The following is a 26,104-nucleotide window of genomic DNA, read 5'->3' on the forward strand; positions in this document are numbered from 1 at the left end:
TTTGTAATTTTTGTAATTTTTGTAATTTTTGTAATTTTTGTAATTTTTGTAATTTTTGTAATTTTTGTAATTTTTGTAATTTTTGTAATTTTTGTAATTTTTGTAATTTTTGTAATTTTTGTAATTTTTGTAATTTTTGTAATTTTTGTAATTTTTGTAATTTTTGTAATTTTTGTAATTTTTGTAATTTTTGTAATTTTTGTAATTTTTGTAATTTTTGTAATTTTTGTAATTTTTGTAATTTTTGTAATTTTTGTAATTTTTGTAATTTTTGTAATTTTTGTAATTTTTGTAATTTTTGTAATTTTTGTAATTTTTGTAATTTTTGTAATTTTTGTAATTTTTGTAATTTTTGTAATTTTTGTAATTTTTGTAATTTTTGTAATTTTTGTAATTTTTGTAATTTTTGTAATTTTTGTAATTTTTGTAATTTTTGTAATTTTTTGTAATTTTTGTAATTTTTGTAATTTTTGTAATTTTTGTAATTTTTGTAATTTTTGTAATTTTTGTAATTTTTGTAATTTTTGTAATTTTTGTAATTTTTGTAATTTTTGTAATTTTTGTAATTTTTGTAAGTTTTGTAATTTTTGTAATTTTTGTAATTTTTGTAATTTTTGTAATTTTTGTAATTTTTGTAATTTTTGTAATTTTTGTAATTTTTGTAATTTTTGTAATTTTTGTAATTTTTGTAATTTTTGTAATTTTTGTAATTTTTGTAATTTTTGTAATTTTTGTAATTTTTGTAATTTTTGTAATTTTTGTAATTTTTGTAATTTTTGTAATTTTTGTAATTTTTGTAATTTTTGTAATTTTTGTAATTTTTGTAATTTTTGTAATTTTTGTAAATTTTTGTAATTTTTGTAATTTTTATAATTTTTGTAATTTTTTGTAATTTTTGTAATTTTTGTAATTTTTGTATTTTTTTTAATTTTTGTAATTTTTGTAATTTTTGTAATTTTTGTAATTTTTGTAATTTTTGTAATTTTTGTAATTTTTGTAATTTTTGTAATTTTTGTAATTTTTGTAATTTTTGTAATTTTTGTAATTTTTGTAATTTTTGTAATTTTTGTAATTTTTGTAATTTTTGTAATTTTTGTAATTTTTGTAATTTTTGTAATTTTTGTAATTTTTATAATTTTTGTAATTTTTGTAATTTTTGTAATTTTTGTAATTTTTGTAATTTTTGTAATTTTTGTAATTTTTGTAATTTTTGTAATTTTTGTAATTTTAACATTACATTAACATTACATGCAATTTCGTGTAACATTTTGGAGTGACGATTTTAAGTTAAATCCTTACCACAGTTAACAAGGTTGATAACTTTTGTCGAATATTACTTTTTTTACAATTCATTTCAACTCAATTCATGTGGAATCACACAGTTGTAAATTTACATATTTTTGGTGTAAATTTACATATTTTTATACGCAATATTATTTTTTAAACAAAATCTGTTTACATGCATAGTTTCATTGTGATGCTAAGCATCTTTTAAAAGTCAATTCTATCAATGTAAATTTACAGCCTCTTCCATGTAATTGTGCAGCGAAGCCCAAAAGGCAGCCTTGTTTGCATGTAATTACATTTACACATCCGAAAAACGCCTAGTGTCAAAAGTGTCAGGGTGGCAAAAGGTCATACACATGTCAACCGAAGCAGGGTGAAGCCAACTGGAATTTGGCCCAGAATGGTGAACAAAGGTTGTTGGTGGTGGTGGGAAGTTACAACCAAGCGTGTAAAACATAATCATGATAATTTGCATAATGTTGTAGTGCCAGAAGCAGCTACATCAGCCAGCAAGTTTGGAGCGTCTGGTCCCGTTTTGTTTCCCAAGGTTGCTGACATCACAAAGGGGTCAAAGTGTCAGGAGAAGAATCCTTTTTGGGGGAATGGGTCAGTTTTTGGACTGAATAATTCAGTTGTGTTTGAAATTAAATAACTTTAAAAAATCCAAAATTAAAAAATTATCAGACAAATTAGTAGATTTCATAAATTTTATAAATTTCATAAATTTCATAAATTTTATAAATTTCATAAATTTTACATATTTCATAAATTTTATAAATTTCATAATTTTTTTTTATTTTTTCTTAAATTTCATTAATTTCATTTATTTAATAAATTTCATTAATTTCATAAATTTCATAAATTTCATAAATTTCATACATTTCATAAATTTTATAAATTTCATAAATTTCATAAATTTCATAAATTTCATAAATTTCATAAATTTTATAAATTTCATAAATTTCATAAATTTCATAAATTTCATAAATTTCATAAATTTCATAAATTTCATAAATTTCATAAATTTCATTAATTTCATTAATTTCATAAATTTTATAAAAAAAATTAATTCTGTTTTCAAAATAAAATTTTAATAAACTTCAAAAAATTAAAAAAAAAATCAAAGTAAAACCCGTTTTTACTGTGTTGCTTGCAAAATTATGTAGCAGTTATGAAAATTGGAAGACATATTTTTTACTCATTTTTAAATTCATTTAAATTTAAGAAATTTTGAAAGACTGAGATTAAAAGTGCCAGTCTCAATATCGAAAGATGCTTATTTACAAAAAGTTATGTAAATATTACATTTGGAAATGTGGGCAGATTTTTTGTCAGAAATTTTGTGTTCCAAATTTCACATCATTCATTATGTAACAACGCATATTTAAATTTAAATTCAAATTGATGTAAATTCGCAACACATCTTACGTAGAAACGTGATTACATCAAATCTTAAGTTTACATCAACAATTCCGGTGCCGTGAGTATTAACACTTTTTTTCTGTGTAATATTGAACTGACGTGTAAATTTACATCTTTTTAAGTGTAATCCCACATTTTCAAACTTAATTGTGGTGGGAAAAAAACAGAGAAAAATAGGTTAATTACATAAGGTTAATCATGAAATTTTCTCAAAAATGTCCCAAGTAAACACATAAATAGCTCGTTTGCACTTTGATCCTCTACCCTTTAAAGCCCTAATCTCACAACACCCTTGCAGAGCAAACAATACTCTAGAAACTCACACAAAAACTAGTAGCCAATCCATTCATGAGGCCAGCTTCCGGGTCCGGAAAGTTACGTTGGGGTTACTTTGCATAATGTATTGGATTGCGATGTGAACGTGTGTGTGTGTGTAACTTTGGAAAAGTTTGACCAAGCTGTTGAAAGGAGAAAAAAGATGACTAAGGTTATGATCACGGAGTAGGATTTGACCGGGAAGTTAGTTTTGTTCCGGGTATAATGAAACGTTTGTTGTTTTTTATATTATTTTTACTTCCCTGAGGGAGATACTAGCACTAGAGTTCCGGTAGGTCAAAGAAAATAGTCGATATTTGGATTTTTAAGGTAGACAACTTGATTTCCCTTTTTCTTAATTTTTTAGATAAGACAGTGTTGCCAAACTTTAAAATAGTAAAAATTTAAAGAAATCAATCTTTGTTCTACAGTGCTGCCAAAATGAACGATTTTTTATAATTTCACTAAAACTATTTTTACAAAAATAGATTTTCTTAATTGCAATAAAACTTTATTTTTATAATATGTAATTTAAAAATAAACATGATTTGACTGAGTTAAAACTATTTCATCCTGTTTGGCAGCACTGTTGAACAAACAACTAAACTTAATTCTTCATTTGTTTTATGTTGTTTTGTTTTTAGGTTTGAAAACACAGAGTTGAATCGCTGATTAATTTTTTTCATGTTTGGCAACACTGTTTCAATAAAATTGAATTGAAACTGTTTTTGAAATGATTTTACTGACATCAAGTGATGCTACTCATCAAATTCCACCTCAAATTCTGCATCATTTTCCCGTAAGCAAAACACATTTCCAACTTGATTTCCAATTCCATTTGAAAAACTTTTCCCTGTTCGGTACAACCATTTGCTGCGAAATCCTGGAAAACCCCAGGCCAACCAACATCCTAAACCCCATTCTGGCTTCTGGAATCCACCATAAAAAAGAGCACCGAATTTCTAAACTTCCTCTTGGCTGCGCTTTGTTCTGTTGTTTAAATTTTTGCTCAACTGCAGGTTCATGAAAAAGTTTTTAACAGGGGGAATCAGTGGTGCATTCGTTTGACCAGCGGGTTACGTCATAAATATGGTGACAATGGGTGCCTAACCCTTGGAATGGTGCGGAAGTCACTGAAGCTGATTTTCATTCGCTTTTGGAGGAAATTGTTAGGTTGGAAGTTTCAACATATTTTCAAGTTAGAAAGTTCCATGTAACGTTGAGGGTTAAGAGCCCTCCAGAAACTAGCAAAATAGTTCAACCCAGCTGCTGTTGTACACTGCAAGAGGACTAGTTTAGAATAAAGGGAAGGATTGGAGGGCAGAGATTCAATCGTGATGAGTTATGAACTTCGATCCTCACTTTTGCCATCGTTGTTCTCTTCTCTTCAATTGCTTCATATTGCTTCATATATTGGAAATGGAACCATGCGCTTCTGCCGACTGCTGGCTGAACCTTCCCATCGTCGTAGCAGTCGTAAGTTCTCCGGGGTGGGCTAAATTGAATTGCTAGCTCTAGTCTAATAATATTTCGAATTTGAGCAGCTTCGTTGCTCTGTTTTGTTGGCCAGTCTGGGAACGTCGGAAAGCGGACAGTGCAACCCCAATGGTTTGACAATGCAAGTCCCCGGTCAACGGTCAAACTCAACGATGCCAAACCATCGAACTTCCACTGTAATGGACTCAAAAACTACACCAGAAAGCGAGAGACCAGAAAGCCAGAGTGGTTTTTGGGACTGGTGAATGGTGCATTAATGGAAAACAACCTCACGCCAAGTGCAAAACTGCATCTGAAACTTGCCACCCCGAAATGTGCACAGCGTGGTGGACTTCATTTCCGGCGACCCGGGATGGGCCCCGGAAGTATATCGATTTAATCGAGTTGCAGGTGGTGGTACTGAAATACCGGTGGAAAGTGCGGTGTGGCGTGCAATTACCGCTTGTATTTCCTGGTGTTTTGGAAACTAGCTTTTTTAAAAGGTTGAGCAGTGTTTTTTTTTTTTGGGTTAAACTATTAGCAGATTTAGATTGACTACACAGTAAAAAAATGTAGAGAATTTGAAGGTGTAATTTTGGAAGATTGAATCACAGAGTAACCCAGAGAAACCAGTCCGAAGAAAAGCCATTTCATTTTTTGGCGTCATAAGGTTTTCTGGTACCGTAAACTGGGGTGACTTTGATAGGATTTCAATTTGTTTTCAGATTATTTTCCAACAGGTAAGGTTTTTCTAAAGATTATTATTTTTAGAATATGTACTGGGGTAGACCACACAAAGTCCATGCACTATTTCGGAAAAAAAAGTTTTTTCAATAATGTTTAGAAAAATAGTTACGTTAAAAATTCTTAATTTTAATTCCGGGGTGACTTTGATAGTCATAGTTTTTCTTGTTAAAATCATATTTAAGATGTTCAAATTTTATTTGTACGCTAAATGTACCATCACTAAAGTAGCTGATATAGTTTTTAAGAAAAAAAATCAATGTTTATATTTAGTTAACTAAGTGTATAAGCTTTTTAGCAAAATACATATAAATTTTAGGTAAAATTGTTAAAAAGTTGGAATTTTGCCTGAAATTTGTTAAAACTAGTTTTGTTTGTAAAATTATCGATTTATATTGCATTTTATACTGAATTCGATGCACGAATCACAAGTTTTCACATTGTGTATAAAATTTGTTCTACTGAAATTGCCTATAAATTTGGAGATTTTTTTTAAATTGTGTTTCAAAAACACAATTTATTTATCATTTACAAACTTTTTTAACCTTCTCCTAGTGGAAAATTGTCCAAAGAATCCGAAAATGCATTCCGTTTTCTGATTAAAAATCATGTTCATTGAGAAAATCATGACACTTTGAGAAGTATAAAATGATGACTTTCATCAAGATTTTCTTAACTATAGTTAACTAACTTTTTAAACTTGTCAAAATTTTATGAAAAGTTCTTCTTGAGGTACTTTGAACACTTCTCTACCACGGTATGTTTCTAAACCATTCCTTACGTATTTTAATTGTACTTTTCATTTTGCGGAAAAATCGCAAACCTATCAAAGTCACCCCGGCTATCAAAGTCACCCCGTTTTACGGTAGCAGGCGTGCGATGTACCACAAAGTTGAACCAAAAATCAAGAGGCAGTGGTAACTCTGTGTACGAATATTACCTCTTTTATGGTGTAATTCTACCTCAATTAAGACTGATAAAAAATAACATTACACCAGAAAACTGGTGAAATAACAAATTTTAGGCGGTAAAATTACAATTTTTTCTGACATGATGTAATATTACCATGATTTTTTTTACTGTGTAAAATCACACAAAAATAACAAACGTTATTGACGCATCGAAATATCTACCTTCACCATGATATATCTGGCAACACTGTTTGAAATTATGGCATAAATTAATATTGTCGTTTACTCTCGAAAGCCGAATTTTCGTAAAAAAATACTACCGATTCCATTTTAGAATACATCATCTATCATTAGAAAGTCCCTGAAACGATTATTGTATGATATGATTATGTTTATAGCGAATAGTTTGATTTCCCTTTGTTATCAACCATTTTGTTGAATATACTCCAACCCTCAAATGAAAAACAATAAACCGTTCACATTTCAAACAATGTCGATTGAATAAACCACACGTAAATGAAACCTTAACCAAGTGTTGCCAATTTTTAAAAAGTTTCCTTTCCATACACAGAAAAAAAATCATGGTAATATTACATCTGGGAAGGGGTACATCTTTTATGTCAGAAAAAGGTGTAATTTTACCTCTGGAAATGTGTAATTTTATCACTTTTCTGGTGTAATGTCACTTTTTCAGTCTAAATTGAGATAAAATTACATCATAAAAGAGGTAATATTCAACCTTCCAAAATCACAGCTTCCAAATTTACATTATTTTTTACTGTGTATATTAAATTAAACTCTGTGGCCATTTGGTTGCACGCACAGTTTAATTGAATTCAAACAGGTGTAAAAACAGTAGCCTATCGATTGCAGCTACCATTTCACGACCAGGGAAATAAAAACAGAGCACGATCAGTGACCACATATTGGTTCAAAAGTATTCGATTAATTATGTAATGAAAATTCGCTCCAAGCTAATATTTTTTTAAGGTTTGATGTATAATTTTTATGTTTTAACAGGCCCCTGTGATGACGGCCATTTTCTTGAAACCAAAACTTCTGACGCCGAAGAGAAGATAAAGAAGGAAACAAAAAAAAACACATCTGTCAAATTCCTCAAATTGTATCAACAAACCGAACCGCGTGTTTCGATCCACTCTGACTTTTGTTCAAATGACAACATATATTACAAGAATTTCGGCTAAAAAGAGGACAATTTCGAGTACGGGTTCCCTCAAAGCCAATCCGTCAGCGAATCTGGATCGAAACAACCGTCATCAGCCCCAGCCAGTGGTGCAGGACGAGCAGGTTGAGGTTTTACATTTCGGCTTCAAAAAACCATTCAGAGTGCTCCATCTTGAACGTACCACCGTTTTCCGGACCACGACGGACATTTGGTGGTAGCTGCGACACTTCCGTCACTCAATGATTACGCAAATATGAACACAAGAATACATTTTTTTTCGCCGCTCTGCTGCAAAGAATTTTCCATTTTAAATAAAGTTTGACCGTTTTGACGTTGCTAGATGTAAACAGAAGGCCTCACCTACCAATACATCAGCAGGCGATTTCAGATAGGGGCTACTCACAAACACTAATGCGGGGCTAGTTTTCAGACAGGGGCTACTCAATAATACTATTGCAAGATTATGGTGATGGGCGAGTAGAGTATCCCTTTACTCTGACACCACCCCCCTGGTTTTTAATGTTTGAAGTCATTGGAAACTTGGGTGAGATATTGTCTTTTTTACTAAATCCAAGACTAAAACAATTTAAAAACATTGTAACTTTTCTCATTGAATAAAGCAACTTAATCACCAGAGAAGCCAAAAGGAAAAAAAAATCCATCCATGAAAGACAACAAGTAAAACAGTCTAAAATTTTACTGGTACTTCCCGCAATATCAACTTTCTCATGGTAGCCGTTTCATGGTCTGGACTATGATCTTGTAAACAAATTTCTAATAAAATTATAAATGAATCATTTTGACCAAAGTCATTAAATCGAGTTTTTCCATTTTAAGGGATTTTTCGCCACAAGTAGTTTGATTAAAAAAACAGTTATTTGTTAGCAAATTGTTAATCTTGATCGAAATTCGAAAAGAATGGAAAAAGCAATCTATTCGTAATTATTTCAAATCACTTGATAAAAAAAACTAAATTAAAATCTCAAGCTTAAAAAAAATAAAAAAATATAAAAATTGAAATAACAAGCCATACTTTCAAAATTTACATGAAATAAGTATTTTAAAATGTATTTCACACTAGTACAGTTGTTTTGCAATCATTAGTTATCAAAAATGTAAGATTTGACGAAAACAAAAATTTTAGCGAAAAAAAAACTTTTTGCTATAATAAACATAGAACATTTTAAAAAAAATCAAGAGATTTTCAAATCAACCCGAACCTGCTAAAAATGATTCTAAACGCAGGGGAATGCCCTTGAATTTTTTAACCGCTCTAGGTTATTGCAGGTTCAAAAAGTGCATTAAATGTCCCATAAAATGACACGTCTCGCATTTTTTGACATTTGAGTAACGGAAAACCAAAATTTGTGTATTTAAAAGACGCAACTTTTGGTACCTAGACATGTATAGATCATCGCTGAAATTTTGAAGTTATCGCAGTTTTAGTGAAAAAAGTTGTTTTTTTTGCCAATTTCGTCATTCTCCGGTTTAAGCGCGCGGCGCGTCAAAAAACACGGATTTTATTTTCAAAAAATCATATCTCGGAATCCTGTTAATGAACTCCTCCCATTTCTTAGTATGTTACGTGAAAATGTCCGGGGAATCCGATAAAAATATTTCCAGACATAGGCTCTTTGGTCCAGACACCGTCAAAACGGCATTTTAAAGTTTCATACGCCCTTTTCTTATGTTAAGCTAGATTTTTGAAACTTCTTACTATTTTTCTTTGAAAGGCCAACTTATCACCTTTCATTTGCGTATAAGACAATTGAAATCGGTTAAAATGGCGAGAAGTTATGATTTTTCGAAAAAAGTGGTTTTTGCGAAAATCGACGAAAATGGCCATTTTTCAGACCACCCTAACACGACGTAGGTCACCCTAATGGCCAAACAAAAAAATACGGGTCTAATTATTTCGGCCAGGGAACGCCCAGAAAAATTTTGAGCCCAATCCGAGCACTTTTGTTTTTTTCCATGCTGTTTTCGTGGGGAATTGCTGAATAGAGATCGCCAAGACCTTTGGGTTGAAAAGCGAATACTGGCACGTGCATTTTTCCCTTCATTAAAATTCTGTTCAAAGCATTCTCGACTGTTCATAGGTATCCTAACTAGCAATCTCGACCAAAAAAGGCTCAACACTAATCATCACACACACTCGCATGCACCCTGAGCCTCCCACGTATATTCAATCACGTGGAAAACGAGAAAACGTACTAATTCCACCCCCACACAAAACACACACACACACAACAGAGACTGAAGAGATTACGGATGGCCCCTCCCAAAAACGTGAGCCGTTGAATGATCCCGTTGAAAACTGACCTAACCGAAAAAGCCCGGTCAAACTTCTCGTTCATTTTCATTTCACGTGTTCAGTCACGTGGAGCCTACGCAAAAAGCTATTTTATTCAATTAGCACACTCGCAGGGAAGGACTCGTGACTCGTTGTTAATGTTAATAATTCAATCAACATCCGGGAGCTTTTTTTGTTGGCCTTACGTCAGGTGGAAAGTAGGGGGTGGGTGTTGGGGGGAAGTAAATGAGCTTATGTCGAGAAACCATCATGGCAGAAATATTGCAAAGAAGGGCTTTGGGTGAGTATTTGTAAAGCAGATGGAGCATTTCCGTTGAACGAGTAAACTATCTTTAATGACGCTTACTTATGAGGAATAAGAACGAAATGTTGTGATGAAAAGAGGGTTTATCACGGAAACTGGGACATTTGCCTTTTGATAAAGTTTGGTTGCAATAAAAGGAACTTTCCTGTCAATTAGTAAAAATGAGTCATAAGCTACTTGCTGAATTCGTTTTAAAAATTTCGTCTTCTGAAAACTAAGATTAGTACTTCCAAAAGATCTAAAGACTTATTTTGTTGTGGGGACTCAACTGAATAGAGTTTTTTGAAATTATTTGTCAGGTTCAAGTACACTCAACCCCCGGTGGTTGGTCACTTTTTCGTTTGACACTTTTTTAGTTTGTACCCCGTTGGTTGGTCAAAGTCAAACTAAAAAGTGACGAACTGTCACTTTTTACACGGCGCTCACGAACACTATCAAAACAAACGTTTGGTAGTGTGTGTCAACTCCGTGTAAAAGGGGTGTCAAACTAAAAAGTGACCCCGTTCGTTTGACAACAGTTGGTGTCAAAACATCGGGGTTTGAGTGTATTATGAAAACATTTAATTCACGAACATCCAACTCTACACGAGTCCCATCAATCGAAAGTGCTGTCAATTGTGAACCCCGTTTTCCCCCTAACAGTTTCGTGAAAACCATCGAATTGCATCAATATACCAACCGGAAACCGTTTGCACCGTTTAACCAGATGGCGGGCGGCCGGGCCCAATCAACACGCAGTGCCCATGAAACCCCTCAATATCGATAGCTGCTGGTGGGAACGGGGTCCATGTTCGCGTTTCACGCTGAACAGCAAACACCGGCTGATGCGGCGCCATCTGAAGGGCTCTCCGACAAACAACAGTCCAGGTGGAGTGCGAGCTCGGATAGGTGGAGGTATGATTTCGAAAATGTATTGGGAGCTGTAAAGTTTTTAATTTGTAATTTTAAATCATCGTTAATTCGTTCAAAATTCGTTCAAGGAAAATTTTTAAAGCAATAATAAAATCTATGTTTTCATTATATTTGTCATGTTTTCAAGCTTCAAATCATAGAATTCGCTCAATACTATTCATTGGTGATAATTTACGCTTCAATCTAAACATGGATAGCAGATATTTTAGGTAGCTTGAAAGATTTTTTTGTTGTTCTTTATTGTGCTTTGGTTTCTAATTCTATTCCTAATCCAATGTGTTTAAAGTCTCTTATAAACACATATTTTTATTTTTTTTGTATGACATGAATAGAAAAGCCTAAAAAAATCTTTTTAAATGTCTAAAATATCAAATAAAAAGACAACAAATAAAAATATACTAGCTAATGTTAAATTTTAGATACGTTTAGAAATTCATGTTTTATATGAAAACGCCTACTGGGAAAAATCGGAACTACAGTCTAAATAGGTACAGGAGATTTGAGACAATTGAATTGGAGATCGGTGTACTAATTGTTTTGTTCTGTTCCTGTTTTAACCGAAATTAACCAAAAAATCAAAAGATTATGCAAAAAATGACTTAAACAGCTGTCTTAATTCGATAAATCCGTCCATCTAAATTTTTCACAAAAGTCAAATTAATGCTTATATCTAGATTTATTTTAATAGGTCCTATAAACATATGAAAAACACAAATGCTTATAGAACCTTATCAAAAAAAACCCTGGATATCCGCTTAATTTTTTTATCGTTGTTTATCTATCTCCACAACAAAACCTGAATTTCGAGACCAAAATTTGATATTTTACCAATTTCGGGAATTCCCGGGACAAAATACAAAAAATCCCTGGATTCGGGAATTCCCGGTTTAAGAAAAATCCCGGGAATTTTGTCCTGGGAATTCCCGGGATGGACGCACTATTCAAAAGTGACAGCTAAAATTATTAACCTAGGTTAAGGTCGAGTCGGCGATTTCGTCAAAATGACTCATCCTCAACTTTATCCAAGGTTTCCTTTTCAGATCATAGTCCAGATCACGAACAATCTTCTACTTAATATGAGAAAAATTCAAGGTTGTTAATCGATCAAATTATCGTCGATAATATTACTGTCTGACGATAACGATTATTGTTATCGTTATCGTCGTTTTGAAAAATACTAAAATTGTCACAAATTACTATTTTTTTCGAAAATACTCAAATTTTAAAAATATGCAATATGACAAAAGCAAAATTTGGTATGTTTTTTTCACTTTTTTAGAGTTTTGTTTTGGAAAAAGCTAAAATTATCACAAAATACTGTACTTTTTTAGAAAATTCTAAAAAAAATATAATTTGCAATATTGGATATCAAACGATTGAAATTTTTTGTGCTTTAAAATTTATTTGAGTTATTTTTTTTCGAAAATACCAAAATTTTCACAAATTACCTTTTTTTTCAAAAATACTAAAAATTTTCAAATTCGCAAAATTTTGTAAATTTATAAGCGAAATTTTTGCTGCTTTTTACTTTATAGGAGCTTTTTTTTAAAACACTTAAATTTTCGCGAAATACCATATTTTTTCGAAATTACTCTAAATTTCAAAATATGCAATATGGAAATCAAACGACTTGAAATTTCGTATGCTTTTTCAATTTATTAGAGCTTTTTTTGGAAAATACAAAAATTTTCACAAATTACCGTTCAAAAATACTCAAATTTTCAAATATGCAATATGGGTATCAAACGAAGCGAAATTTTGCATGCTTCATTAGGGGTCAAAAAATGATTTTATTTATATGGAAATTGTCCACGATGGGAGTGCTGGGATACGATTTCCAGAAAAGTGTCCTCGTGGTTTGTGGATGGTCCCTTCCCATATTGCCAAATAAAAAAAAAGAGTATTTTCAATAAAATACGGTATTTGTGTTTTTTTTTATATTTTACAAAAAAAAAGCTTAAATAAAGTAAAAAAGCACACTAAATTTTGCTTTGTTTGAACCAATATTGCAAATTATGAAAATTTGAGTACCGTAAACTGGGGTCAATCGGGACACATGGGGCTAAGTGGGACAGCAGTTTTAACTTTGTTGGAGCACAATATTTTGATTTTTCTGATATGTTTCAGTTAGAACAGACTCAGACCAACAAAATGTGTGCATCCATTTCTAACTTTAAACACTTTAAGTGCTCTAAAAACTGCTGTCCCTATTCAGACTGTAGTCCTGATTCGCCCCAGATTACGGTACTTTCAAAAATAGGACATTTCGTAAAAAAATTGGTATCATAAAAAAACTATTTTAATGTAAAAAAGTAAACCAAATATTAAATATTATGTAAATTTTAGTGTTTTCGAAAAAAAATAGGGTGATTTGTGATTTTTTTTTATATTTTACAAAAAAAAAAGCTTAGATAAAATGAAAAAGCATACAAATTTTTTCATCGTTTGATAATCATTTTGCAAATTTAGAAAATCTAAGTATTTTCGAAAAATTCGATATTTTGTGATAATTTTAGTTTTGAACAAAAAAAACTCTAATAAAGTGAAAAAGCATACAAATTTTCACTTCGTTTGATAACCATATTGCAAATTACGAAAATTTTGAAAAAATACGGTATTTTGTGAACAATTTGGAGTACATATTTTACTTTGAAACTTACTAGATTTTCAAAAAATGTATATTCTTAACATTATATCGTTGAATCAAAAAAAAAAAAAAAGTTAGAAAAGCTCTAGAAGGGATTAAATCAGTTAACCTCGAAAAACGTGATTTGAGTTTTTGTTCTTAATTTTCGGAAGTTTAAAAGTTAGTACCATAACAAAGTAACAATTTCAAGTGAGAGCATGCAGACTGAAACCATAATTGAATTAATCGAATTCTTTTCAACCAATATGTGGTCAGTTCTGGTTTCACACTGTTCGTGACGTGGCGGCTATATTCTGTAGGTTGTGTTTTTTCACATATTTGAATTCGATTAAACTGTGCGTGCAATCAAATTGCCACAAAGTTTAATTGGACATATGAAATGTAATCTTCATACAAATTGGCATCACTTGGTTAAGGTGTCATTTACATGTGGTTTATCTAATTGGTATTGTTTTAAATGCACACGTTTTAATTTCCAATGAGTCATTGGAGGTTTGGAATCTGTTCAAAACAAAAAAAAAGATAAGAAAGCGAACCAACTTTTTGCTAAAACCCTCTCAACCCAGTTGAGGTTAAGTCGTTAGGTTAGTCCAGGTGTACGAGTCATCTCCTTGGAAAAAGTAGAAACCTGCTTTGGTAGAGCCGCTGGTTGTCAGTTGGACTGACAATCCAAAAGTCGTCAGTTCGAATCCCGGGGTGGGAAGGAAGCTTAGGTGTAGAAGATGATTTGGATTGCCTTACCGTTTCAAGCCTTCGTACACCGAGTTTCGAGCAGGAATCATTCAACAGAGATCGCCAAGATCTCTTTAAAAATTTGGGACTTTGAAGATTTGGAGACTAGTGATTTTTAGATTTTCAAAATTAGGAGACTTCATTGATTTGAAGATTTTAAGCTTTTATTGAATACTTCAATAATTTGGAGACTTTAATGATTTGGAGATTTTAACAGTTTGGAGACTTTCACGATTTGGAGACTTGAACGATACAGATAAGAAAACAACTGAAATTGAATCCAACTTATAATCCTTTATTTTAACATTTTTTACGTCGCTTTTTCATCAACCTTCTTCACTCCCCCTCCGAATCCAACCCCAACGTCTCCTCCTTGATGGTAATCTCTTCATAAAATTCACAGCTTGCCACCTCTCCAACTCCTCCTTCGTCCACCACCGCCGCCCCCTTCTCTTCCGACCGCTCACCCACCTGCTCCACCAGTTCCGCTCGCATCTCGCCCGCCCAGCCACAAACCTGCTCGAGCCGCTTCATGGTCAGTTCCTGCCGCACCCCATTCCGATCGTTGGCCATGAAAAACGCCCGTGCTTCGGCGAGCGCTGCCAGATGGCGATCGAGTTCCGAGATTAGGCTGGGGTCAACCGGTTCCTGCTTGACCTCCGTTCGAAGGCCCTCGAGGCGGATCCTTTCCATCTGCTGCTTGTGGAACAGTTCGATCACCTCTTCGGTGGTCAGTTCTGCGGGGGTGATTAGCTTGCGGGCGAGGTTGATTGAACTGTTGTGGATTTTGAGGGTGGCGGCGTTCACGGTAATTTGGCGCAGGAGCATTTCGTTGCAGAACCGACCCGGGATGTCTTGGAACAGTTTGATCCAGGCGATCGCGAGGGTGGATTTGTGCAGCTGGGCGATACACTTGGACAGCAGCTGCATGGCTTGGTCCAGGGTGAACCTGTGCCACACCAGGCGGAGGGGCGTGCCGGTGTTGACTTCGGCGATCAGGTACTCGGACAGGTTTTTGAGGTAGACGGCGTTCAGGTGCTGGAGGATGCCCTGAACCGCGGGCAGAAGGGAAGAGTTGCATTCCGGGGGAAGGTACACTATTTTGATGGAGTCCTCGTACAGATCTTGAGGATAGCTCTCGTCGGAAGCTAGAACGAGCATGGAATCTTTGGCGAGTTCGTTAACCTGCAAATAGGTGGTCTTATTTGGCACGAACTGCTCGATAAACCAGGTTAGGAACTGTACCGTCTTATCGTCTTCTTCCTCCAGCCTGTGATACGTTACAAAATCTCCAGAAGCATTACAGCACAGCATCAAATTGACGCTCTCCTGCTCCGACAACCCCGGAAACCGTTTCCACCAGAATGTAGTCCTCTCCGCCATGAAGATCTGCTCGCGCGAGAACCCCCCATCCCTGATCATGTTCTTCACCGACGCCAAGAACTCGACCTCGATCGGCGGAACCCGATCCGCGTGCGGTCGCACCTCCGCCAACCCGTACTTCTTCCGGAACCTCGTGAACCACCCAAAGCTCGCCAAAAACTCCGCCGAGTCCTCGTACCCCAACTCCCCGATCGCCTCGTAAATCTGCACCGCCTTGGCGCAAATCTTCGTGCTCCAAACCGGCAACCGTTTCGCCCTCATGTCCTCCAGCCAAACCAGCAGGCACGACTCCATCTTGTACAGCCGAAGGTTCCGCTGCTTGAGCGCTGCCTCGGCGCCTTTTTTACCGAGCGTCTCCACCGCGGCCCGGATGGTGGCCTGCTGCTTGCCGATGCGCCGAACGGCCGACTCGGCCACGTCGTGATCGCGGGCAATCCGCGAGCTGCCCTCGCCCGCGGCCAGCCGGTTCACGATGCCGAACTTTTCGCTCAGCGACATGATGCGGCGCCGCTTGGTGGCGGGTGGGGAGTTCCGGGAGGACTGTTGGCGGGGGAAGAAAGTTTGAATTAGTGGGATTGCGGTCATGGTTGACAAAAATTTGTCGCAGAATTGTTCAAATGTTCGAAAATGTTCAAAAATGGTTAAAAATCTTGTTAAAAATGTTCAAAAATGTTAAAAAAAATGTTCAAAAATGTTCAAAAATGTTCAAAAATGTTCAAAAATGTTCATAAATGTTCAAAAATGTTCAAAAATGTTCAAAAATGTTAAAAAATGATTAAAAATGTTCAAATGTTCAAAAATGTTCAAATGTCCAAAATGTCCAAATGTTCAAACGTCCAAATGTCCAAATGTCCAAATGTCCAAATGTCCAAATGTCCAAAATGTCCAAAATGTCCAAAATGTCCAAAATTTCCAAAATTTCCAAAATGTCCAAATGTCGAAATTTATAAAATCTACAAAATTTACAAAATTTACAAAATTTACAAAATTTACAAAATTTACAAAATTTACAAAATTTACAAAAAATTACAAAATTTACAAAAAATTACAAAATTTACAAAATTTACAAAATTTACAAAATTTACAAAATTTACAAAATTTACAAAATTTATAAAATTTACAAAAATTTACAAAATTTTCAATAATTTAAAAAATTTACAAAATTTACAAAATTTACAAAATTTACAAAATTTACAAAGTTTACAAAATTTACAAAATTTACAAAATTTACAAAATTTACAAAATTTACAAAATTTACAAAATTTACAAAATTTACAAAATTTACAAAATTTACAAAATTTACAAAATTTACAAAATTTACAAAATTTACAAAATTTACAAAATTTACAAAATTTACAAAATTTACAAAATTTACAAAATTTACAAAATTTACAAAATTTACAAAATTTACAAAATTTACAAAATTTACAAAATTTACAAAATTTACAAAATTTACAAAATTTACAAAATTTACAAAATTTACAAAATTTACAAAATTTACAAAATTTACAAAATTTACAAAATTTACAAAATTTACAAAATTTACAAAATTTACAAAATTTACAAAATTTACAAAATTTACAAAATTTACAAAATTTACAAAATTTACAAAATTTACAAAATTTACAAAATTTACAAAATTTACAAAATTTACAAAATTTACAAAATTTACAAAATTTACAAAATTTACAAAATTTACAAAATTTACAAAATTTACAAAATTTACAAAATTTACAAAATTTACAAAATTTACAAAATTTACAAAATTTACAAAATTTACAAAATTTACAAAATTTACAAAATTTACAAAATTTACAAAATTTACAAAATTTACAAAATTTACAAAATTTACAAAATTTACAAAATTTACAAAATTTACAAAGTTTACAAAATTTACAAAGTTTACAAAATTTACAAAATTTACAAAATTTACAAAATTTACAAAATTTACAAAATTTACAAAATTTACAAAATTTACAAAATTTACAAAATTTACAAAATTTACAAAATTTATAAAATTTACAAAATTTACAAAATTTACAAAATTTACAAAATTTACAAAATTTACAAAATTTACAAAATTTACAAAATTTACAAAATTTTCAAAATTTACAAAATTTACAAAATTTACAAAATTTACAAAATTTACAAAATTTACAAAATTTACAAAATTTACAAAATTTACAAAATTTACAAAATTTACAAAATTTACAAAAAATTACAAAATTTACAAAAAATTACAAAATTTACAAAATTTACAAAATTTACAAAATTTACAAAATTTACAAAATTTACAAAATTTACAAAATTTACAAAATTTACAAAATTTACAAAATTTACAAAATTTACAAAATTTACAAAATTTACAAAATTTACAAAATTTACAAAATTTACAAAAATTAACAAAATTTACAAAATTTACAAAAATTTACAAAATTTACAAAATTTACAAAGTTTACAAAATTTACAAAATTTACAAAATTTACAAAATTTACAAAATTTACAAAATTTACAAAATTTACAAAATTTACAAAATTTACAAAATTTACAAAATTTACAAAATTTACAAAATTTACAAAATTTACAAAATTTACAAAATTTAAAAAATTTACAAAATTTACAAAATTTACAAAATTTACAAAATTTACAAAATTTACAAAATTTACAAAATTTACAAAATTTACAAAATTTACAAAATTTACAAAATTTACAAAATTTACAAAATTTACAAAATTTACAAAATTTACAAAATTTACAAAATTTACAAAATTTACAAAATTTACAAAATTTACAAAATTTACAAAATTTACAAAATTTACAAAATTTACAAAATTTACAAAATTTACAAAATTTACAAAATTTACAAAATTTACAAAATTTACAAAATTTACAAAATTTACAAAATTTACAAAATTTACAAAATTTACAAAATTTACAAAATTTACAAAATTTACAAAATTTACAAAATTTACAAAATTTACAAAATTTACAAAATTTACAAAATTTACAAAATTTACAAAATTTACAAAATTTACAAAATTTACAAAATTTACAAAATTTACAAAATTTACAAAATTTACAAAATTTACAAAATTTACAAAATTTACAAAATTTACTACAAAATTTACAAAATTTACAAAATTTACAAAATTTACAAAATTTACAAAATTTACAAAATTTACAAAATTTACAAAATTTACAAAATTTACAAAATTTACAAAATTTACAAAATTTACAAATGATAAAATGTTCGAATGTTTAGTAAGCTTTCACAGGAGAATTTTATTACTTTAAATTAAATTTTGTGAATCATAAAAATTCAATAACATTTGTAACATTAACAGTCTAAAATATTCATATATTTTAAATGTTTTTTTTACTACGGCCTGGTTCGAGAGCTGAATTTGAAGTTTGAAATTGAATTTATTAATGATTTTTTTATTATATGGAATCGTTCAATATTGTTTTCATTTTGTCATGGTATTTTTTTTACTGCACTGTAAAAAAAAAGAATGAATTTTAACGTTATTGTTAAATTGAAAATGTTGAAACTTCAAATCGTTATTTGACTTGCTAAAATCGTTATTTTTTATAAGTTCTTACCTATTCCTTTTTTGATATAAGATTAATATAGGATTTCAAACATCAACATAAACAAAAACAAAGCACTTTTCCATTCACCTCGATCAGAATTATGGGAAAAAAAATCGAACAAAATTTTGCAATGAAATAGGGCAATAGCTTGAAAAAAATAATGGTATTGATTGATATTATGGATTTGTAATACTTTTTCCTAAAAATCGAGATTTTTTCCTACCAATGGGAAACATAAAAACTGGCAACACTGCTTTGTTAGATTTTCTGTCTAGCGAACCAACCCTATTTTTAGGAATCTCCCAAAGTTATCACAACTAACAAAAATCATTCGAACTAGCAATTAATCACCACACTCACCGATGATTCCGCCTCTCCTTCCATCACTCACAGCAACGTTTTCCACTTTTATTCCGCAAAACAACTGTTTTCAACCGCCTCCAAACAAACTTGCATCGATCGTCCCTCGTGCAGCAGCAGACCGTCTGACAGCGCTTGCCATGTGCAAAACAAAAAACCTTGAGCATGTATTGGTGAGAGCGACCCCACTTCGCCACGTGTGTGTTAGTTCTCTCTTCTTATGGCCGATCGCTCTGAACAAAAATCTACCCGCGTTGCTGACGGTGACAGCTGCCTGCCGACCAGTGTTGCCATTTTGCCTGTTTATGTCTTAATCGAAAGTTTATGGCGCCCGTCACTAATAAACATGCGCGGTAATTATGTTTTGGGAAAAAGTCGAAACGCATGTAATAAAATAATTTAATTGAAATTACTTTCCATAAATGGCACATGGAGGCGGGGTTGGGGTGCGCTCAAGCGTGCAACATATTGCACGAATTAAGGGACTTAACATAAACACAGCGTTGACGACACCAACTCTGTTGCTCGGGATGTGTTTAATTACAAACTTTTTACACTGTCAGTCAGACTGTCTCGTGAGATGTGACTCCATGTTCGTTCATGCAGAGAGAGACAATTTTGCGGTTACGTTTCAAAAGAGCCTATCTTGAAATGTAAACAAAACCCTTTTATTTTTTGTTTGCAAATTAAAACAAGCCCTTTTGAAATGTTTGCTCGGACGGGGAGGACTCCTCACTGCGTTATCTCCCGTGACACGTGTAGAACATGGCACGGCCTCGTCCCGAACGAATGCGGGACATCCGCGGAGCGCGTCGGAACTTTCACGTGACATGGTTGTTGTTGTGCGTTTGTGTTGCGGCCATAATAAATGTTAATAAAGTTGTTCTGTAGACGACGTCACGTATGTTTTTGTTGTTAGTGGGCCGATGCTTTGGATGTTGGATAACATTATAATTCACGGGTCCGTGGAATTTTACCCATTTGTTTGGGATGTGAGTTTAGCGGTGGCGCCTAACTTGCGGAGGAGCTAGAAGGAGGAGCCGATTTAGATAGTCAGTGCAAATTAGTTTAGTGAGATTAAAAGCAAGGCATTTCAGTATGGGATGAAGGTAGCGTAAAGGTGCTATTAGACTATGGCAAACAAACAAACTTTTTGACAGTTTGCCTGCATTTGTATGCAGAAACGTCAGCCTGCATACATTTGGCTTTGTTTGCGAGTTTGGAAAACTGTCAAACACAAAAAAGTGCGAGTTTATTTGTTCGTTTGTCATAGTCTAATAGCTCCTTAAGGGATCGTGCATGAACCACGTGACCTTCAAATTTTAGATTAGTGATAGATCTAGTGAGATTTAGTGATTGATAAAAAAAAACATTGTTTATAATAGGTTTAAATATTTATTTAATAGGAAAGTTTCTAAAACAAGTCAAACCCAGTTTAAAAAAAAAATTATTAGCTCATATTTCATTCACTTTCAACCCCAACTGGTTCTTCCTCGATCTCAATCTTGACCTCCACATCACATTCCTCAACCATCACAGATTCATCCTCCTCCAGCGCATCACCATCAAATGGCTCATCCTCCCCCGCAATGTCTTCAGTCTTAACCCTCTCAAGCTCCCAAATCTTCCCGCCAGCTGGTCCAAACTCTATCTTGAACGCCCCACCCGCGTTGACCCGATGCCGCAGCTCCCGCGGCGCCTCCATCAGCTCGGCCTTCATTTCTTCCAGCTGACCCGCCTCCAGCCGAATCTGCCACTCCCGGTTCAGCACGCCCTCGATGGCGGCCTCGGTCGTTCTATACTCGCTGGCAACGTCCACAACGCTCTCACCCGCCGCCAACCGGTCCAAAATGGCCACCTTCTGGGCCAGCTTGAAGCCCCGCCGCCTATTGGCAAACTCTTTCTTTATCCGGATCGCACAGCTGACGCACAACTTCATGCCCTGGACGATCCGCGGGCAGACCGGATGGTACCGGTCGTGATACTCAGCCGAAATGGTAGTCAGGGCGTGCCGTCGCAGTTTGGCCGGGTGGCTGTCCAGCGGGTCACAGCAGGTAGCGGGAAGGTACAACTGCCAGAACTTACGGTAGTGGGTCTTGCAGACGTTTTCGACGGCCGAGGTCATGCCGGAACGGAGCTTTAGGAGCAGCAGTGTGCGGGCCGGGATCTTTCTGGCGGAAAGGTACTTGGCCGGCCGTTCGTCGGAACACCGAAGGTTGAGGGCGGCTCCCATGGAGCAGCTCATCGTTATTCCAAGATATTCACATGAACACCCCCAAAACTTCACCATCTGATTCAATCAGTGTTGTGTTTACTTCTGCCGACTAGTTTTGACAGTTGTTTGTTGTTGTTCAAACAGGTTCAAACGTGCCATAAAAATTATTCTCCCTCTCTCCGCTGGAGAGAGCGAATCAGCGCTGGTTGCGAGAGCGTGTTGAATTGCGTGAGAGAGGGTGAGGAAAATCGTGAGAAGTCTCTTCTCACTGTTTTGCTTTCTCACTGGGAGTTTGTCGTGATGGTGTGAGATGAAGGGTAGTCGAATTTTGAACTTGGTAACGTTGATAACAACTTTGACTTTCATTTCAAAATAAATTAAATAAAAATTCCTGTCATTCTCGAATGACGGAACGGTCCATTCCCGAAAGTAACAGAACTGAAAAGTACTTTTCAGTACCCATTTGAGGGCTGAAATATTTCGATTTTAAACACTTTTCAGAAAGTAATACTTTTCTTACTTTAACCATAAAACACAAAACCTTTAAAATCAAACTGGAAATCAAACCACAAAAATTGTTTTCAAATTGTCCTTAACAACTTTTAACCGACTTTTCGCAACTCTTTTCACTAACTCAATTTCCACAAGACCAACCACAAGATCCTTTCCCAGGAACAATTTTCGCTTAGGTTGAACTCTATACTTTACTCTTCAGCAATTGCAGAACTTTCCCCTCCCATTTCCACTTGCCCTCCCAACTTGGCAACCTCAAATCCCAGGCGCAATTATAGTGCAAGCTCGTAAAATTAGTTAAAACAGTACCACTAAACGTGGCACTTGCCCCATTCGCTTGTATGCTATTTGAGCTGCTCTCTGCCATAATATTGTCCCCGGGAGGGAAATTTTCCGAAGGAAGAATTCTTATTCTTGCAGTCGTCCTGCCTGCTGCCCCTGATTCTGCTCTGTTGCTAAAGAGGATAAATATAGACAAGAAACAATCTCTTTTGCACGAGCAGGAAAGCAGCAGGACGAAGGATGGACGTTTGTTTGCACTGATACCTCCCTGCCTCAGCCTAACTTTCTGGGGAAAGAGTTGTTCAAAAGTTTTGGGTACAGAATAAACAAATCAACTTTAATTATTATTTTTCTAATTTTTAATTTGTTTTCTGCATTTTTGAACAAAACTTTAGTTGAGTTTTTTTTTCAATTTTTATGTCAAATTAAATAATTCAAAAAAATCAACATTATCTACCCGGGCAGACGGTAATAACAAAATTCATGCCATTTCAATAACAAATACTGTTAAAATAACAAAATGTGTTATGGAATATTCTTGCAAAATCCATTTTTGCAATTTTTATGTCAAATTAACTAATTCAAAAAAATTCAACATTATCTATAGATTGATTGATCTATATATTGATGCCGCAGAATTTTTCTGCACTTAATTTTTAGAGCAATTCTCTGAGATTTCGGTCATTCGATTTTTTTTGATGAGGTATTGATGAGGACTACACTTTTAAAAAATGATACACGGTAAAAAAAATTTGGTGATTTTTGATTTAACTTTTTGTCCCTAAAACTTGATTTGCAAAAAAAACTATTTTTAATTTTTTTTATTTTTTGATATGTTTCAGGGGACATCAAATGCCAACTTTTCAGAAATTTCCAGGTTGTGCAAAAATCTTTGACCGAGTTATGAATTTTTTAATCGAAACTGATTTAAAAAAATCGAAATATTTGTCGCAAAAAAATTTAAGCTTAATTTTTTAATGTAAAATCAAAATTGCATTCGCATTCGCATTCGCATTCGCATGGAGATGGTGATCTTAGCGGGTTGCAGACTGGATTTCGTCATGTATTTGTGATAATTGTCCAGCCCAGGTTGCTTAGAAATTGATTAGAGGGAATTAAAACCAATTCTACCAGACCAGGACAGGTAGCACCATGAAAGCCATCCATTGCCGGCCGCTCCCATCTCCACCATTCACCGGGAGAGGAATAAGGATTAGGAGCACGGGAAGTGTTGATGCTGAACTTACTTAGAAAAAGGTAGCGAAACCGCAGGCTCTTTTTCCCAACCTTATTGTGGAACTCGATCAAACTGACCATTTGATCAAATTTAATCGAATTTAAACAACAAGGATGCGTAAATGTCGCGTGGAGTTGGTAGTTGTGATGGGTAAAGGTCTGGGATTCGCCCTAAGCAAGCGATACGACCATTGGCATAAATGAAGTTAACTGTTAGATTTTTATTCTCAAGGCAAGCAATCGGATGCTGCTGTTGAGACAATTCCCGTTTAGAATAAGTGAGGTTTATTTTTTTAACAGGGTTGAAAATTTATTCTCAAAGCAAGCAGTCGGATGCTGCTGCTGAGAAAGTGTTATTATTATTTCAGTGTATTTTATATTTTAATCCCGACGCGAATATTTGTTTGAGATCTTATCTTAGACAGCCGGCTGTGGAAAGATAAGATCCATGCGCCTAAATTTCAATCATCATTTATTCCAATATGATTCATTTTTACGTTTACGGAAGCGGCTCTGCTGAGAGCAAAATTAATAAAAAAGTGACCATCCATAAACCACGTAGACACTTTAGGGGAAAGGGGGGGGAGGGTTTCTGGCGAATGTCCACACTCCATACAGAAAAAGTTTTTATTAGTATGGACAATTGACCACGAGGGGGGGTTTGAGATTTGGTCGTTCATGGATTGTCCCAAACCGAAAACTAACGTGTGTTAACTGCTGGAAAATGTGCATTAGCAAACCGACAACGACCACAGCATTTTTTTGAATGAATCATCCAGCACTTTCCTCTCTTAACCAAGCCACCCTTCCCCCTCAAGCCCACCAGAGCAGCTGAAAAGAGAACAAAACAAGAACGCTCTCACCCGATGCATCAGCGACATCCTCGAGTCCAACTGTAGACGAAACCTTTCAAACACAGAGAGCCGCCGGGCCGGCCCCGCTCAGCAGCTCTTCACACCAACAAATTGCACAGCCTCTCCTTATTTTTGCTTGCCAAAGCAAAAACTCTTTTTCTGCAGCACACACACTATCCGTTTCGTCGATTTTTCTTCATCTCTGTAAATGTCATCTCACGGCCAACCTCTCGCAAGCTACTCGAACCAATACTCTCACCCAACAGAAGTCTCTCCAACTATGCTTCTCTTCGTCGATTTTTATTTCTTCTGCTTGCTTCCTGTCAAATATGGCTGAACAATTTGTACCAAAACAACACAATTTAAATCGCGGTAAAACTGATTCTAACACCTATTATCACTGATATTCCACATTTTCCGTGTGACACTCTTCACTAACAAACGAATAAAATCACTTTTGCCGCGAATATGCCAATTTTTCGCCGAAAAAACGCAAAGATACCGGGAGCATCACACAAACGCGTCATGCTCTTTTCTCTAGGGGGGTGACCATCTTTTAATGTAAAATCAAAATTGCAATCAAAAAGTACTTCAGTGAAATTTTGATAAAGTGCACCGTTTTCAAGTTATAGCCATATTTAGTTAACTTTTTCCAGAATAGTCGCAGTTTTTCGTTTTATTTTTTTAATTAGTGCACATGTTTGCCCAATTTTGAAAAAAATATGTTTCAAAAGCTGAGAAAATTCTCTATATTTTGCTTTTTTGAACTTTGTTGATACGACCCTTAGTTGCTGAGCTATTGCCATGCATGCAAAGGTTTAAAAACAGGAACTGATGTTTTCTAAGTCTCACCCAAACAACCCACCATTTTCTGACGCCGATATCTCAGCAACTCATGGTCCGATTTACAATGTTAAAATATGAAACATTCGTGAAATTTTCCGATCTTTTCGAAAACAATACTTTCATTTTTTTAATCAAGACTAACATTTCAAAAGGGTTGAACATTCAACTTTTGAAATGTTAGTCTTGATTTAATTTTTTTTCAATAGGGGGCAAACATGTGCAATAATTTAAAAAAAAAACTGCGACCATTTTCAAAAAAGTCACCTAAAAATGGATTTAACTTGAAAACGGTGCACTTTATCAAAATTTCACTGAAGTACTTTTTGATTGCAAATTTGATTTTACATCGAAAAATGAAGTTGAAAAATTTTTGCGACCAATATTTCGATTTTTTGAAAAAATCAGTATTGATCAAAAAATTCATAACTCGGTCAAAGATTTTTTGCACAACCTGGAAATTTCTGAAAAGTTGGCATTTGATGTCCTCTAAAACATATCAAAAAATAAAAAAATAATAAAAATAGTGTTTTTTTGCAAATCAAGTTTTAGTGATAAAAAGTTAAATAAAAAA

The 26,104-nt window shown here is 33.4% G+C and overlaps 2 protein-coding genes across 10 annotated transcripts in view; one reads left to right on the forward strand and one right to left on the reverse strand.

Moving 5' to 3' along the window:
• LOC120423869 (fasciclin-1) overlaps positions 1-26,104 on the forward strand; it is a 634,253-nt gene that overhangs the window by 165,733 nt on the left and 442,416 nt on the right. The window lies entirely within an intron of this gene.
• Positions 14,442-20,355, reverse strand: LOC120427393 (tigger transposable element-derived protein 1-like). Of its 2 annotated transcripts, XM_039592243.2 has the most exons (3): positions 19,588-20,355; positions 15,496-16,173; positions 14,442-15,435 (listed from the first exon to the last, which is right to left on the reverse strand). In XM_039592243.2, exons 1-3 carry the CDS (start codon positions 19,609-19,611, stop codon positions 14,587-14,589), a joined length of 1,551 nt encoding a protein of 516 aa, XP_039448177.1. In that variant the 5' UTR covers positions 19,612-20,355; the 3' UTR covers positions 14,442-14,586. The 2 variants fall into 2 exon arrangements, with proteins under 2 accessions (XP_039448177.1, XP_039448176.1); XM_039592242.2 differs by having other exon boundaries at positions 14,446-16,173; positions 19,588-20,352.

This window comes from Culex pipiens, chromosome 1 (assembly GCF_016801865.2).
Source record: "Culex pipiens pallens isolate TS chromosome 1, TS_CPP_V2, whole genome shotgun sequence".
Classification (NCBI taxonomy): domain Eukaryota; kingdom Metazoa; phylum Arthropoda; class Insecta; order Diptera; family Culicidae; genus Culex; species Culex pipiens.

Bases quoted from the DNA above. Each gene is read 5' to 3' on its own strand.
- LOC120427393 (XM_039592242.2), bottom strand. From the start codon at position 19,611: ATGGAAGGAGAGGCGGAATCATCG. The intron at 16,174-19,587 runs GTGAGTGTGGTG...CCCCGCCAACAG, and splicing joins AAGGAGAGGCGGAATCATCG to TCCTCCCGGAACTCCCCACC.